The 16,267-nt window shown below is 41.4% G+C and overlaps 2 protein-coding genes across 2 annotated transcripts in view; both read right to left on the reverse strand.

Moving 5' to 3' along the window:
* Positions 1-5,632: 5,632 nt before the first annotated feature.
* Positions 5,633-6,878, reverse strand: tmem121b (transmembrane protein 121B). The gene has a single exon (XM_030046404.1). It carries the CDS (start codon positions 6,876-6,878, stop codon positions 5,700-5,702), a length of 1,179 nt encoding a protein of 392 aa, XP_029902264.1. The 3' UTR covers positions 5,633-5,699.
* Positions 6,879-8,758: 1,880 nt separating this feature from the next.
* The window catches only part of mkrn1 (makorin, ring finger protein, 1), a 37,020-nt gene continuing 29,511 nt past the window's right edge, over positions 8,759-16,267 (reverse strand). Inside the window, exon 8 of the mRNA XM_030045788.1 lies at positions 8,759-10,459. Coding sequence (XP_029901648.1) covers positions 10,247-10,459 — 213 coding nt within the window. The 3' untranslated portion in view covers positions 8,759-10,246. The remainder of the gene's footprint in view (positions 10,460-16,267) is intronic.

The following is a 16,267-nucleotide window of genomic DNA, read 5'->3' on the forward strand; positions in this document are numbered from 1 at the left end:
TTCATAGCATTGCATTGAACATTACATTTGTTTTGGACAGGTTTAGCTTATGAACATGAACAGCTATGGCTGCAGTCATCTTTCTCAAACAAGTAGCATTTTGCAAGCAACAGAAAAAGTCACTTTAAGGTGAAACTTCACAAATGTCACATTAGCTGATATATTTTATTTCATGGAACAATCCGTAGTTAATCTGTAGGTATAGCAAAAACTATTTAGACTGTTCTTGCAAATCCCATTCATATTTTCAATAGATATTTTGGACTATATACCGAATGGCTGACATTATAATTTGCAGCCTACAAAATTATTCCAGACTTTGCCTCTGTATCAAATTTATTTTAGAACGTCACTGCCCAATTTGCTGGTCTTCACATAATGAATCTACAACAAACTGAAATGTGTCCTGCGACTGGTCTTGCTGACCTTTTTGAAGCAGGCATCCACCAATTCACTCACTCAACAATCCAGTATTCACATGGAGTTGGACAGTTTAACCCTTTGACACCTGAGCAAATTCACTTGATTTCTTTCAAAAATATGGAGAAAATGGTAATGAGCAAATTAGCAAGAAATGACCTGAAATTTTGCAAGAAATTAGTATAAAAAAGTTACAAGGAAATGACCAGAAAATCTCTGGTCAGAACAAACAGAACATTAATAAGACATTACCTTAAAATTAGAAAGAAAAGTAAATACACTACTCACAAAAAGTTAGGGATATTTGGCTTTTGGGTGAAATTTATGGAAAATGTAAAATGTTCACGCTACAGTGATATTATATCATGAAAGTAGGGCATTTAAGTAGAAGCATGCACTGGTGATTTCCTCATCTCAAACAATTTCTTGAAACAAAAGCCAACAACAGTGGTGGATATACCACAACAAAAAATGTCAGTGTCAATAACTTGTCATGTGCCCTTGAGCATCAATTACAGCTTGACAACGACGTCTCATGCTGTTCACAAGTCGACTTATTGTCTGCTGAGGCATGGCATCCCACTCTTCTTGAAGGGCGGCCCTCAGGACACTGAGGTTCTGGGGTACAGAGCTCCGAGCCTCTACACAGCGACTCAGCTGATCCCATAGGTTTTCTATGGGATTCAGGTCTGAGAAAGTGCAGGCCACTCCATCTGAGGTACCCCAGTCTCCAGCAGCCGTTCCCTAATGATACGACCTCGATGAGCTGGAGCATCAAACATCTGATGTGAATTTTGCCGTTAAACTCCTTGTTAGAGAACAGCAACTTGTGCAAAAAGTACTGAAACATTGAACAGTTGGACATGTGCATTCAAAAGTTTACAGAAGGTCACATTAAGTTCACCTGTCAAGGTTAGAATGCATTTTAGGTTCATCCTGAAATTTCACCCGAAAGTCGAATATCCCTAACTTTTTGTGAGTAGTGTAAATGTCAATAAGTAAAAATTAAATTACTCCCAAAATTAGTTTTAAAAATTACAATTTCGAAAAAAGAAACAAAGTGAATAGTGTTAAGAGGGTGAAATAAAACCATTCAGAACACAAGCCCTGCATTTCAAAGAGTTCATAAAGATTAGTGTCCATGAACGAGTCTCTTCCAAAGCTTCAACCATGAAACTAAGTGGAGGAACCCAAACAAACTTTTTATGTGTTGAATGGTAGTCCCTCTGCCTATGTAGTCAGTCACACTGCAGATTGGAGCAGTCCCGCCCAGTATTTCCCAGTATTTAGACTTGTTCATCATGGCATATTGAACAAACTGCCCAACATGTGAATAAATAACATGTTAATCATTTTTCAAGGTGGATTTTCATCAATATCAAGCCTCATTTCCCAATAGTATCCTGCCACAACACATACAAGGCACAAGTCAACTTAACCTCAGACCTAAATAGTCTGCTAACTCTTAGAAAAGTTAACAAAGTTAGAAAATTGCACAGAATACCTTCATACCCTCAGTTCCATTAAATTCACACCATTACTACAATAATTACTCTTGGAAAAACAATGTGTAGGCACTGAAAACAAAATAAGACCCCTCTGGAACATATTGCACAATGTCTGCACTGAATGTCTGCACTATACTGTATTGCACATAGTCTTCCATCACAATAAATAATCTAAAATACTTCTATTAACTATTTGCTTCACCCAGACAAAACATTATTAAAAGCTTATGAAACAGTGACTCTATCATGGGTACTATTGTAGTGCTGTGACTTATCTATTTTTATGCAAAACACACTGGTGCGGTATTCTAGTATGCTTAGCATTGACCCACTTAAATTGTTTTAGTGTTGTTCTTATTATAGCACCTGGATGCAGATTGTTTCCCAATTTTCACTGGGAAATGTATTCCCATAAGATATTTACATACACTCTAAAAACAGATGCTGGTAATGCTTTCTTTGGATAGTCCCCAATAGATATTCAACAGCATGTCATTTGATATATAAATTAAATGTCAATAAGAGTTCAGTAAAATATCAATAAGGCAAAAATTACATTTCAACATTTTAACATATTTATTCACATTCTGTTGTTTGCTGAATTTTAACACATGTTGAGGCCCAGTTGACATTATTCTTGGACACCTACTGTGTTATTGTGTTACGGTGAAACTCACCAGAGTTCTGGGCAAGATATGCCCTCAGGGTTAAGGTCAGTGGTCTGGCATGGAGAGGGCTTTCTTGGACACGCCACAGAGTTAAGGTTAGGGTTCTGGTTGGGTGAGGGCTTATATCAAGCCTGTTTTAGCAAATGGGCAAGGGACCAACAAATTTTATGACCAATCCCAGTACTGGTGGGTGTGTCTTGCCCAGTATAATTTATGGCTTATTGATATTTTACTGAACCCTTGATGACATTTCACTTCTGTATCAGTTGACATTCTGGTGAATGCCTATAAGGAGCTATCCAAAGAAAGTGTTACCCAGATAATATTAACACATTGGTGTGTTTGGTTTGGGACAAGACACAATTGTGTTACTTATTATCAAAGCATTTGCTTAAAGGATAGATTCTGTGTTTTTCAATCCAGGCTGAGTAAAACTATTGATTGCCATCATATGCAATTAAACATAGCACAACCTCACCACTAACTCTAGTTTAGAGGATGCTCATTAGCCAATGCAAGAGTAGTAGCTAGTATTCCTGGGGTCCAGCTATAGTGACTCACCACTTTGCCTGTAGCTAACCTGCAGCACAGCCCAACTGTGCACTTGTTTTCAGCTTATCATTATAAATGTTCTTTTTAAAAACATTACTGAACAACTATTTTTCAGTACTGTTATTTTTTACATCGACCACAGTACATCCCAAACATTGGTAAACTTCTGCAGAGCAGCAAAGAGCAGTTTGGAAAGTGGTAGGTAGTTGCTTGCCAGTAGCAGAATGTGACAATGTCTGCGTAACAGTGTATCATGATAAATGCTAAACAATTTTGACTTGACAACTTCAAGATGAATTTGAATACACTGAGTTTCCTGTTTCCTCAAAAAAAAAAAAAAAAAAAAAAAAAGACATTCGTATGAGTCTTTGAGGGGCTGAAACAATTAAACTGTTGGACAATGTTGCAGGCTAGCCTGAAGCTGCAGCAGGGTGATAGCAGTTTGTCATCATTAAAGCTGTGCAGTGAGGTTGTGCTGTGCATGGTTATAAATGATGGGACTCAACATGTTAATGGAACTCGCCATGATTTCAAATTAAAATTGAAAATCAAGGGATATTGATAATACGTTAGCACCTTCACATGATTTGCAAAATGGTTTGTTGCAATATACAATGTGGGTCAATTGTTGTAAATAAGCCAAACATATTAAATCATTGGTGTGATCCGGTAACGTAGCTTGTTTTTGAAGAGTAAGACAATTTATGTGCGTTGTCCCTTACTAAACATGGCACATCCTTTTCTAGAGTGTAAAGGAACTGAACACCACATAGAATCAGTCAAAGGGAAAGTTGGATGAACAGTAGCCAGTAACCTTTTACCATTTGTGATCTAAGAAAAAAAAACTGACTCAAGAAGTAAAACAGTAGCACAGCCAACAAAATCAATAAAAATCCTTGTTGGTTGTGTCTCCATGTGCCCTCACTTGGAAGAGGGCTGTATAAAACCGGTTTGGCATGGCAACACTGGGTCATTATGCATGGCATTAAATTAAGTCTGCTCTATTCTCTGTACCAGAAACAGCATTTAGAATCAGCACAGACCCGGCAGACAATACTGTTATCAATATAAAGCACAAATTTACATCAATAGTTAGAACCTTGCCTGAACTTTTTGAATCAAACCTTTGAATTGCACTCTCACTTTCCAAAGCCGCACAACAAGGTCCAGTAGATGTCACTCTTAAAGTGCCTTTCATTTCACAAGTGCAATGGTTTCATTCCCAGCCTGAACAAGCGCAACTCAGCTCACTGTAGATGATTCTCCGGTTGTTGTATTGCAGGTGTTGGCTTTGACTGTAGCACCTGTTGACTGGTCTGAAAGGAGGGACCATGGTAAGGCTGGTACTGATGCTGCGCTCCAGATATGTCGGCAAGTTGGAAATCCATCTAGCACATGGTAAATGGTTGAGCCTATAAACTCAGAGGAGCAAGTGGGAGGTCTGTGCGTTGACATAAGAATAATAGGTTGCTGGTGTGTAGGATGAAAGTTGCAGAAAGTTCCCACACAGCATTAAAAAAAAGGGGGAGCTGAGATTTAAATGTGAATAGAGTTTTTATTTATTATTTCACTGAAAGAAACCAAAACAAAAACATTTTTATGACTTTTTGAGCACAGATAACTTTGTCTTAGATTGGAATAGAAAAAATGACCCCTCACTGAAGACTCCCTCTCTTTATTATACTGTGTATGGGACCTTTGCCACTTCAACCTTGAGAAACCCATGAGCCCAGAGGAGGGCGCTTATTGTAACATCTCCTTATTGTAAGATCTAAACCTCGGATACAGCACTCCCTTTACTGCTTTCAAAAATATTACAAAAATGTTGCTTGGGCCTGGGAAGACTTTGTTGCGGGGTGGAGGGTGGGGGTGGATTCTCATCAAATCTAACATGTAATTTTTTTTTTTTTTTTTTTTTTTTACATAAAATGAAAATGTTTAGTAATGTTTAATTTCTTTTGTCCTGTATCTTTTTCCTTTATGATTATTTATTTATTTATATTTACTGTTGAGGGTTGATGTTAAGATTTTCAAAATGATTTCTAACAGCAAAAACAACAACAAAAACATTTTCATAGGCTAAAACATTATTTCCTTATTTTAATAATGATAATAATAATAATAATAATAATAATAATAATAATAATAATAATAATAATAATAATTGCTGTTATTATTATTGTTGTTGTTTTACATATTTTTGAAGGAAGTAAAGAGCATTTTTGAGAGGTTTAAATGATATATTTCTAAATAAAGGCCTACTTGTGGGCTCCTGGATTTCATCGGCTTAAACACAGGTTCTAAGTTTGAAATTGGCCATAAACTTGCTGACCTTCTCTGCTGACTCTGTGGCAGTCAGTGCAGAGTATCATCACGGTGGCTGTGGCATGGGCTGAGGATGTGGCACAGGTTGTGATACCAACCTAACCAAAAGAGGATTTTCCGATTCCCCACTGTGACCGGAACGCAGCATGAGTCCTCCTCCAGACAGAGCCCTGCCGTCAGTGTGGCACAGACTGGCTCCTGGTGGCTTTACTGTTTGAGCTGAGGTCTATGACTGCGTGACGGCCAGGGTGTTGACATACCCGTGGGGACACATGTCGTTCTCGGACACGCAGTGAGAGAACTGGGCCGGGTTGTTGCCGCCGCTCAGCCTCCTCACCCCGCGCACCGTCACGCACTGTTCCACCAGCTCCAGAAACTCACACACCAGGAAGAACATATTCTTGAACATGAAAACCGAAATGGGCATCTTGTAAACGTAGACCTGGAAACACCTGACCGCCAGCAGGGGAGCGTTGACCACCAGGCCCGTGATGAACCTCGCCCACAGCCACCGGCAGCGCAGCTCCGACGCCGTCAGCTCGTACAGCCAGACCACCGGGACGGCCAGCGCGATGAAGTACACGGAGATGACGGTGTACTTCAAGTAGACGGTGGGGATCTCGTTCCGCAGCAGCATCTCCACCAGCGTGAAGCTATCCAGCACGTCCAGGCAGGTGCTCATGAAGCAGCTCTGGGAGTGATGGCGCGTCGCCCCGTTCAGATCCTCGATGATGGAGTTGATGAGGCAGAAGAGTAGCGGGGCGGAGAGCAGCATGATGATTTTGAAGCCGGTCACCCCGCACGGGACTTTGAGCGCGATCAGATCCAGGATAGACGTCTCCAGGATGAGTACCACTTTCGGAGTGCACGCGATCACGTAGATGAGCCAGGCCAGGTAGGCGTAGGTGAACTCCCCGAGGTTGCAGCCGAAGATGGAGCTCTTCTGGTGGAAGCCGCAGGCCCGCTCCCTCTTGCTCCTGGCGTTCTTCATGAAGAAAATGCCCCAGCCCGATATCACCACGAGATCCGTGGCGATCCATGAGCACCAGTACAGATCCGTGAAGATGATGAGGTAGAAGTCCAGTATGCCGCCCTGGAAGATGAGGATGAGGAAGCAGAGCGCCTTGTACAGAAGGCTCCTCTTGGATTTGTGCACCAGCAGGGGAGCGGTCTGCATGAACTCCCCCGATGTCATGATGCAGGCGGCGGCCGCGGCTGAGGAGACCAGGGGCTGGATGCTGCTCTCCTCCGGGTTGATGCTGCCGCTGGTCGTCTGGGTGCCCCGCCTCCTGCTCAACAGCTGCCCGGCTTCTGGAGACGAGGAGACGGGGGAGTCTGGGCAGATGGTCTCGTCGGATCGGGGATAGTCGGCCTTCAGATTGTCGTTACCAGTTTCTGAGATCATTGTATTTGTGCGATCGCCTCCCTCTCTCCTCTTTTCTTCCTCCCTAATGCTTTTAAAGGTGGAGAGAGATGGCCGGCCGCAAACCAAGGCATAGACTGCCGTTGAAGGAACGGACTTGAGCCGCCTGAGCCTAACTGACCCAGAAAAATCACCATGCAGAGAAAAATCAGTCTTAATTACTGTTGATTTTCAGTGACTGTTGAAATGATTCATTTATTATATTTTAAATATTTAACTCGATTTAACTTGCTTTCATTGGAAAAACAAGGGGAAAAGATAATAATGATAATAATAATAATAAATCTGAAAATTCGAAAATAAATAAAATAACAAGAAAAAGAGTAAAACATGAACAGAAACTTATATTGATATATGGTTATATATGTTGGATTACATCTAAGTTTTAATTAAACATGAAAAAAAAATCTATGGAATCATTTACTTCTGATTTCCATCTTTTACATTGAGTAAATACATTGAGTAAAAACTTTGATATCTCCAGAATGGAAGGTCGTTTCAAAATGGGACCAAGACTGGTGTGTTCTGTATCCCAGAGAACCCACACAGATGTAGCCTCTACTTTCTCCATGCAATTGCTAAATTACTCTATAAAAATGGATTTTTTTCTTGTCTGTGACAAATTCTACAGAGAGAGTTATTAGTGAAAGGTGTCTGCTACATAATGTTGTTGGTTTGCTGTCAATATGGCTATCAGCAGATCATTTTCCCTGTCTATTTTTGCTGAGGACATTGTGCCTCACACAGAGAAAACAAGCTTCATAGGGTAACTCTAGCTGACATGTAGCTGCAGCGCCTGAGGGGCACTGAGCAGAGGTAAGATGCCCCCCCCCTCCAAAAAAAAAAAAAAAAAGAGCAGATCTAGTTGGAAGGCATAAAACGTCACAACGGGCAGCATTAAGGTCCAATATTCTCTATGTGCTATTAGGTTGTTCAGTGAACTCTTGTCTGAGTGACCAAATAATATCATCAGCGGTAATGCTGGATACTGGCTGGAAGCTTCCTGCCATTGAGGTGGACTTCCCCCCAGCTAACATTCTTAAAAATAATCTCCTTAAGCCACTCAAATTGTAAAATAATGATGTTCAGCAAGTTTTAAAGCCAGAAATTGTGTAACAATGTTGATCATTAAAAAAAAAAAAGAAAAAAAAAAAAAAAAGCTGTATCAAGGGTAGAACTATTTTGTGTGGTCTCAGCATCTCAGTCAGCTCCTCAGTTACAACAGTGGCTGGCAGGGGCCTGAAAAGTAGGAGAAATCTGTGATAGAGGGGAGTGGAGGAAAAGATTCAACTAGCTACATTACTTGCCTGCTATCTTTTAGAAAGTTATTTTTGTTCTCCAACAACAGATCGTGCCCAATAAAGAAAACAAATGATAGCAAAGTCAAGCACTACTTGTGATTCTGTGGTGGCTGCTGCTTCTCTGGTGCGCAGTGATACAGGAAGTGCAGAAGTTACCACATCTTTCATGTTGATAATAAAAAATTCGTTTTAAACTGTAATTTGAGCACAGCTATCGTCCATGTGCACCAAGGCGTCACTGGTAAAGTGATGTTACACCTTCTTTGAGTGTATTAAGACAGATATTTTTATGGATGTTAGCTGGGGGCTAAGTCCATCTCAATAGCAGGGGGTTAACGATTAGCATTTGGAGCATCCAGCCATTATCCAACACAATGTGGAACCACTACAGTCCTATATAACAGGGAGTAAGTGAAATAGTGTCAATATAAAAATGGGTCAAGTATTCCTTTAACATAGAGAGCACAGCCTTACAGGAGAAAAGACTGACCCTTTTAGTTCACTTCTTTGACCACAAACATGAAGAGGCATATAAAATGAATTTCACTCACAAATGACAGATAATTTGATAATAAACTTTAATTTCAAGTTATGATGGATGGCTGTGGAACATAGAAAACACACATTTCAGTATAAACATATGCATTCCAATGGAGTTCAACAGGTTATGACCAGCTATCTGGAGTTTGTGATTGGGAATCTTTTTCAGCTTGGCTTTATATGCATTACTCACTTGAAGCAAACAGAAATATCTACAGTTCATAGACAGGTATTCTGGGAAAGAAAGCATTCAGCCTCTTTTATTTCCTGCAATTTAAGTCTGCTGATGTGAAGAGTCCAATTCACAAGTATTCACTCTGAAGCTTGGTTCTGAGCAAGGCATTGCCTTGTGGTACCACAGGTGTTCCTGGATACTGAGATTCGGGACGGACAGAAAGGTGCACTGGGGGTTAAGGAGAAGAGTTAAAAGACGTTCATGTGTTTCAGGAGGGAAAACAGGAGTAAGAGTAGGGCTAAGGTTACTTTAGAGTGACTGAAGCTGATGGCTACCTTGACCCAGTTCATTTCAGTGCACAAGAGGATCAATCCAGAACCGCCACTTAAGGGTTAGACCGATATCAGACTGCCGTTATACTGGGCCAATATGGGCTTTTTACAAAATATTGAATATGGACCAGTCAGTGTGTTCTCCACCTCTGATATAATGGAGCTCTCTGACTGGTGCTACATAAAATATCTGGCAAGTCAGGCACACCATTTTATTTTCTTAACATTTTATTTATTCCTTGAGTTGCTCAATAATGTCTGCAAATTAATTGTTCATGTTAAACCTAAATGAATTTCATGAGTTTATGGTTTCAAGAGTTTTTCTTGATGAGCCCAACAAGTGAAATTAACAATACTGTTTGGCATGAAAATGGCCAAATTGAGGTATATTAAATAGCAACACAAAATACAAACTATCGGCAGCTTAAAAACAAACAAATGCAAATAAGAATAAGAAAAATATCGGTCAAACCCTACATCATACCCTTCACCTGTACAGGAAGTGGAGATGAATAGTAGTTAAGTGCATCCTCAGAGAGTCTCAGAAATATGTACAAACACCTGGGTAAATCATAAGTCAAACCCACACCCACAAATAAACTTGACAATGTTTATTAGCGATATTTAAAGAAAATTATTACTTTTTGTTAATTTTCTTTTTTGTTGTTTTGTTATTTATTTATTTTATTTTTTAAACAGGAACCGCACGAGGATAGAGTCACAAGGACAGGTTTCTAGAAAATGTTTAGCACGAATGCACCAACCTCTTGTATTTTTTTTTTATTTTATTTTTTAATTAATTTGTTTTTTTTTTTAGTTTTTAAACTTTTATTAGGTTCATTTTTTAATGGCCTGCTTAAAGGCACTGCCACAACACAGGGGGGAGGGGCGGGAGCTACTGTCCATCACTCACACAAGACAGTCCATTCTAGTGTCTAGTATAGAGGGGGAAATAGGACTTTAAGGGTGGGGGGAAGGGGCTGGGGTTAGTAGGCAGGGGTGCTATAGGTAAATCTCATAGATATCGTCCAGCTCCTCATGAAACAAGTCCCATTCGTCCTCTGAATCTGTCACCTCATCGTCGGTTCCTGCAGCAAGGAGCATGAGGAGCATCTCACTCAGCTCAAACGTCACCATCTCCTCATCCTCGTTGTCGAAGGAATCGGTGCTCTCCCGCTCGTCAAAGATGTCCCAAAGGGGCGTTCGCCTCGAATTCTGAAAAACAAAGAGCCATAGCTTTATTTGAAAAAGTGGCGTCATCCAGGTTTCTCAGTAGTATTTTTGCACTGCACTTCCCACTTGTCCATCAAAGAGTATGGCCTACGACTAATGTACTGTGATGTCTTTCTTCTTGGACCCATTGATGATGTTTGAGTTAGGGCTGAGCAACATATCAGTATTAAATCAATGTCATGATAAAACACTAGATAACTGAGGGATTTGGGGTATTGAAATATGGTGATACAGCATAAAGTGTTGTCTTTTCCTGGTTTCAAAGGCAATACTACAGGAAAGGGATTCAGTTTTCTGAATTTATTTGAGATGTTCTGTTATTTGCCTCTACTTGCTTGGTCATCATATCCACATTACTGATGACATTATTACTAACTGTAAATTGTGTAAATGTTTTGGGAAAACATTAATAGCCATCCCTATTAGGCCGGGAGCCAGGTCCACCCCTCAGGATGTTTTTTGCTAAGTTTTTTTCACTATGATTTCCTGTTATCTTATACCTTGGGCCATCACGAGTTCATACCGACCACTCCCAACTCGGTGACGTTTGGTCTCAGGGGCCAAAAAACCCCCTTTTTGGGAAAAGCTCCTGGCGAAATTATGTAATTGTACATATTAAGGTACTGCAACTGCCCAAATGGTCGGAAAACCCTCAAATTCTGCATGATGTATCCTGACACATAGGGGAAACTACCAGAAAAAGATCCAGGGGTGTCCTGCCTTTCAGTTCTCAAATATCACCTTCAACATACCCCAAAAGACAAAAAAAATGTCTGTCCGCCTGAAAACTCACCATCAAAAGTGCTCAGTTTCAAACAATTCATTATTGTTTCACTGCCTAAAATGTTTATTAAAAACTTCCCACATTTCTAAGCTTCAATTTAAGTCCAAGGTGACCTTTCCATCTATAGGATTACAGCTGCTATGACCAAAGTTTTCCACTTTACCCCAAATCGGGAAAAAACTGAAAATTCCAGTATTACCATTTCAAATGGGCTTAAGCATATTTTCTGGAATCTAAACCCAATCTTAAACAAGAGGTGAGACTTCAGTTACGTCTTGATATACTATCTGAAGTGTGAATTACATGAAAAGAGAATAATGTTACGCCCCCAGATGGACCAGGGTATCAAGGTGCAACATTAAACAACATCAAACAAAACCAGGTAATCATATGAGATTTATTAAAGAACTCAGTCCTGACACGGAATAAATGACTCGAGTCAACATTTCTTAACTATAGATAAACATTCTGCATAGTCAAATATCGAAAATAGAACACATTTCTATGGTTCTTAGATATTTTTGCTACTGTACTTTGACCACTGGTCATATCAGTTTATTGTCTTAGTGTAGACTAAGTCCCAGAAGATGCATTTTTTAAGTTTTATTCATGCTATCTCTTGATGCTTTTAGTGTGGCAGCAGTTGTCTGGGATATGTGATCTGGCTACACTGATAACATTTCTCTGCACCAGGATGTGTCCTCAATGTGTTCATGAAATACCTGGACTATTTGAGGATTGTAGTATGGTTTTGCTACTCTGAGCAGTGATGTAGAAAGTTGTTTAGGAGGGCTTTGTTTGATGATGATCTTATATACTACCAGTCAAAAGTTTGTACACACCTTCTCATTCAATGTTTTTTCTTTATTTTTACTACTTTCTACATTGAAGACATCAAATATATGAAGCAAGATATATGAAATTATGTAGCAAAGGAAAAAAAATTGTTAAATAACTCTAAATATGTTTTATATTTTAGATTCCTCAAAGTAGCCACCCTTTGCTTTGTTGACAGCGCTGCAAACCCTTGGCCTTCTCTCAGTCAGCTTCATGATGTAGTCACCTGAAATGGTTTTCACTTCACAGGTGTGCCTTATCAGGGTTAATTAGTGGAATTTCTTGCTTTATCAATGGGGTTGGGACCATCAGTTGTGTTGTGCAGAAGTCAGCTTGGTACACAGCCGACAGCCCTATTGGACAACTGTTAAAATTCATATTATGGCAAGAACCAATCAGCTAACTAAAGAAAAACGAGTGGCCATCATTACTTTAAGAAATGAAGGTCAGTCAGTCCGGAAAATTGCAAAAATTTTGAATGTGTCCCCAAGTGGAGTCGCAAAAACCATCAAGTGCTACAACGAAACTGGCTCACATGAGGACCGACCCAGGAAAGGAAGACCAAGGGCTCTATTTTCCCGACGCAGTGAGGCGAACCCCACGCAGAGCTATTTTGGACCAGCGCAACCTGAGGGGCGCACAGTTTGGTATTTTGGCAGACCGACATGTGCTGAGATGGGAGTGACGGCGCAGCAGGGAGAGGTGTCGACAGATTCAGCTTGGTGCAGTGACATTTTCATGCTAAAAGGCTTTGCCTAGGTGCGCCCAAAGCTCGCCATCTGAAACCAGCCCTGCGTTCCAGATCGCATACTTATACTTTTTATTTTTAGTATGTACTGAAGCTGCCCTTACAAAGTATGTAGTTTAGTATGCAATATGCATGCGAATGCATACTATCTTGCTCACTTCCGCCGCCGTCCGTAGCGGCAAATTTGAATGTTGTTGTCAAAATGCCGGTGCTGTTTCACACTGCACTGTTGTCTGTCATATTTCTTATCTTCTGTCTTCCCGTCGCTTCTGCTGTACCTGAGCCAGTTTTGTGCGTTATGTGTGTTTTGTTGTCGTCCGTATGTGGGCGTCCACTTTTTACCACGGAATGAGCAGTAGTATGCATGTGATAACGTAGATTGAAAAATAAGCCGAAGTGATACCTCTTCTCTGAATAGACAAGCTAAGCTAGTTTGCTGCTGTTAGCCAGTGAAAATACAGCGGAGTGGCAACTCTTCGCTTTGTTACACAATCTATGTCAGTGCGCTGCTGTAGCCTGGAAATCCCGGTAAAATACGACAGTCGCCTAAAAAGTAACTTGTTTTTCGACCACTTTCACTTGTTTGAAGATCATTTTTCCTTGTTCCATTGGCAGTTTTTTTTTTTTAACTTACTGAACTGTGTTTTAAAAACACAAACAGCTAGCTAAGAGGATGGCTGGGAAAGTGGAAATTCGAGAGAGGTCGGTTGGTTTGACAAGATCCTTTAATTCACATGTGAGCGGGCAAACACACACGCTGCACAGATCGGCAGCGTGTGTGAGCTCGTCGTATACCATCATATAGCAGTCAAACTAAGCTGCATTTTCACTTCCACTACCAGGATGCCGATTAACACACACACTAGCAAAGAAACCGAAACACAAAACAAAATCCTCCAGGAAGGGAATTTTGTGGCTCTGTTCTTCCTCTTTGGCAGTATTGGCAGCGACTTCCGGTGCACTCTTGTTGATACAGCGCCACCACGTCGGCGCAATGCTGCAACTGCAGTTAAAATGACATCCATCTACCACAACGCTTGTCAGAAAATAACAATTTTCCCGACGTCAGAGTTTTGAGAGCCGGGGGCGGCACGAAATTAGGCAGAGGCGGACGCCTCGTAATTTTATATGCAGGAAAAACCCTGGGTAGTATGGATATTGGAACGCAGGGCAGGTCTACTTTCAGCGCAGGTGGAGCAGAGCTGGCACAGTGGAAGTTTGGCTGACCGGTGCGCAGTGCGCACACGTCACCAAAACCTCACAATCAGCACAAACGGTGCCAATCTCCTTTGATCTGACATCAGATGTGACGGGACAGTCGATATGGAGATAAATTTATGTGCTGATAGAGATAGTAGCATTGAATAGTGGTTTTTGTCAGTATTTATTGCATTGTTCATGTGCCTGACATTCTGGACACCTGCCTGTGAGGTTTTGGTGATGTGTGCGCGCCGGTCAGCCAAACTTCCACTACACCGGCTCCGCTCCGCCTGTGGCAGCAGACCTCCATGTCAATTGTGTAAACGTTCATTACGCCTTCGCGCAGCGCATTTTAAAGGCGAGGACAGGGGCTCATTTGATTGGTTTAAAGTGAATCGGCAAACCCACTCCACGCCTTCTCTCCTCCCTTGTGCCGGTAGGAGGAACGGCGGAGTACTTGCACCACGGCACATGGCGTGCCAAAATTGCAAAATCCACCTGGCCACACCCAGTTGGCAAAGTGAAGTGCAGCTGTGCTGCGCCCCCGCCTCGCCCGGTCTGCGAAAATAGAGCCCCAAGAGTCACCTCTGCTGCTGAGGATAAGTTCATCTGAGTCACCAGCCTCAGAAATGGCAAGTTAACAGCAGCTCAGATTAGAGCCCAGATAAATGCCACACAGAGTTCTAGTGGCAGACACATCTCTACATCAACTGTGCAGAGGAGACTGCGCCAATCAGGCCTTTATGGTCAAATAGCTGCTAAGAAACCACTACTAAGGAAAAGCAACAAACAGAAGAGATTCGTGGAAATCTGTGCTTTGGTCTGATGAGTCCAAATCTGAGATCTTTGGTTCCATCCATCATGTCTTTGTGCGACGCAGAAAAAGTGAATGGATGGTCTCTACATGCATGGTTCCCACCATGAAGCATGGAGGAGGAGGTGTGATGGTGTGGGGGGACTTTGCTGGTGACACTGTTGGGGATTTATTCAAAACTGAAGGCACACTGAACCAGCATGGCTACCACAGCATCCTGCAGCGACATGCCATCCCATCCGGTTTGCGTTTAGTTGGACCATCATTTATTTTTCAACAGGACAATGAGCCCAAACACACCTCCAGGCTGTGTAAGGGCTATTTGACCAAGAAGGAGAGTGATGGAGTGCTGCGGCAGATGACCTGGCCTCCACAGTCACCGGACCTGAACCCAATCGAGATGGTTTGGGGTGAGCTGGACCGCAGAGTGAAGGCAAAGGGGCCAACAAGTGCTAAACACCTCTGGGAACTCCTTCAAGACTGTTGGAAAACCATTTCAGGTGACTACCTCTTGAAGCTCATCGAGAGAATGCCAAGAGTGTGCAAAGCAGTAATCAGAGCAAAGGGTGGCTATTTTGAAGAATCTAAAATATAAAACATGTTTTGAGTTATTTCACACTTTTTTACTACATGACTCCATATGTGTTCATTGTGTTCAGTTTTGATGCCTTCAGTGAGAATCTACAATGTAAATAGTCATGAAAATAAAGAAAAAACATTAAATGAGAAGGCGTGTCCAAACTTTTGAGTGGTAGTGTACATGTTGAGATACATTAGCTGCATACCATGATGTGAGGGGGAAGGGAGGGGGGAAGGGTTAGGGTTAGGGTTAGGGTTGAACCACTTCATATGCACACCTTAACAATAGTACGGCACACAGTCCTATGCCTGAATTAATAGCCTAGACCTCTTACTAACGCTGTATAACTGCTGGTCATTGCATTAATATCCTACAACAGAACAGACATAGGATTATTATAAAGACAAAATTTGTCCCGATGGATCAGGTTAATTTCATATGAACAACAGATTTCCCGAGCATTTATATGGGCTACGCAAACTTCAATCCACATGATAAAAATTAATCCACGGACCACCAAAGTAATGTTTGACTGTTTAATTAAATCAACTTAAAATTACTCTGGCACGGTTGGAGGGGGTGTGCTCCAGTACAATACGAGCGCTCATGCACGAGCACATGCACGGTCACGTGAACGTGGATACGACGTAAATCATGCCGTCCTCCTGCTTCCGCAAAATTGTTTAATGCGCGCAGCGCAATTAACTGCGAATCACGGCATTGCACAATCAATAATCAATTGATAATAATAATAATAATAATCAACCAGATCCGGCAGACCTGACCGGGTGGCCACGCACTCCGTGTGGTGCTGGCCGGCACCGAGC

The sequence above is a fragment of the Myripristis murdjan genome, chromosome 23 (genome assembly GCF_902150065.1).
Source record: "Myripristis murdjan chromosome 23, fMyrMur1.1, whole genome shotgun sequence".
In the NCBI taxonomy this organism is placed as follows: Eukaryota; Metazoa; Chordata; class Actinopteri; order Holocentriformes; family Holocentridae; genus Myripristis; species Myripristis murdjan.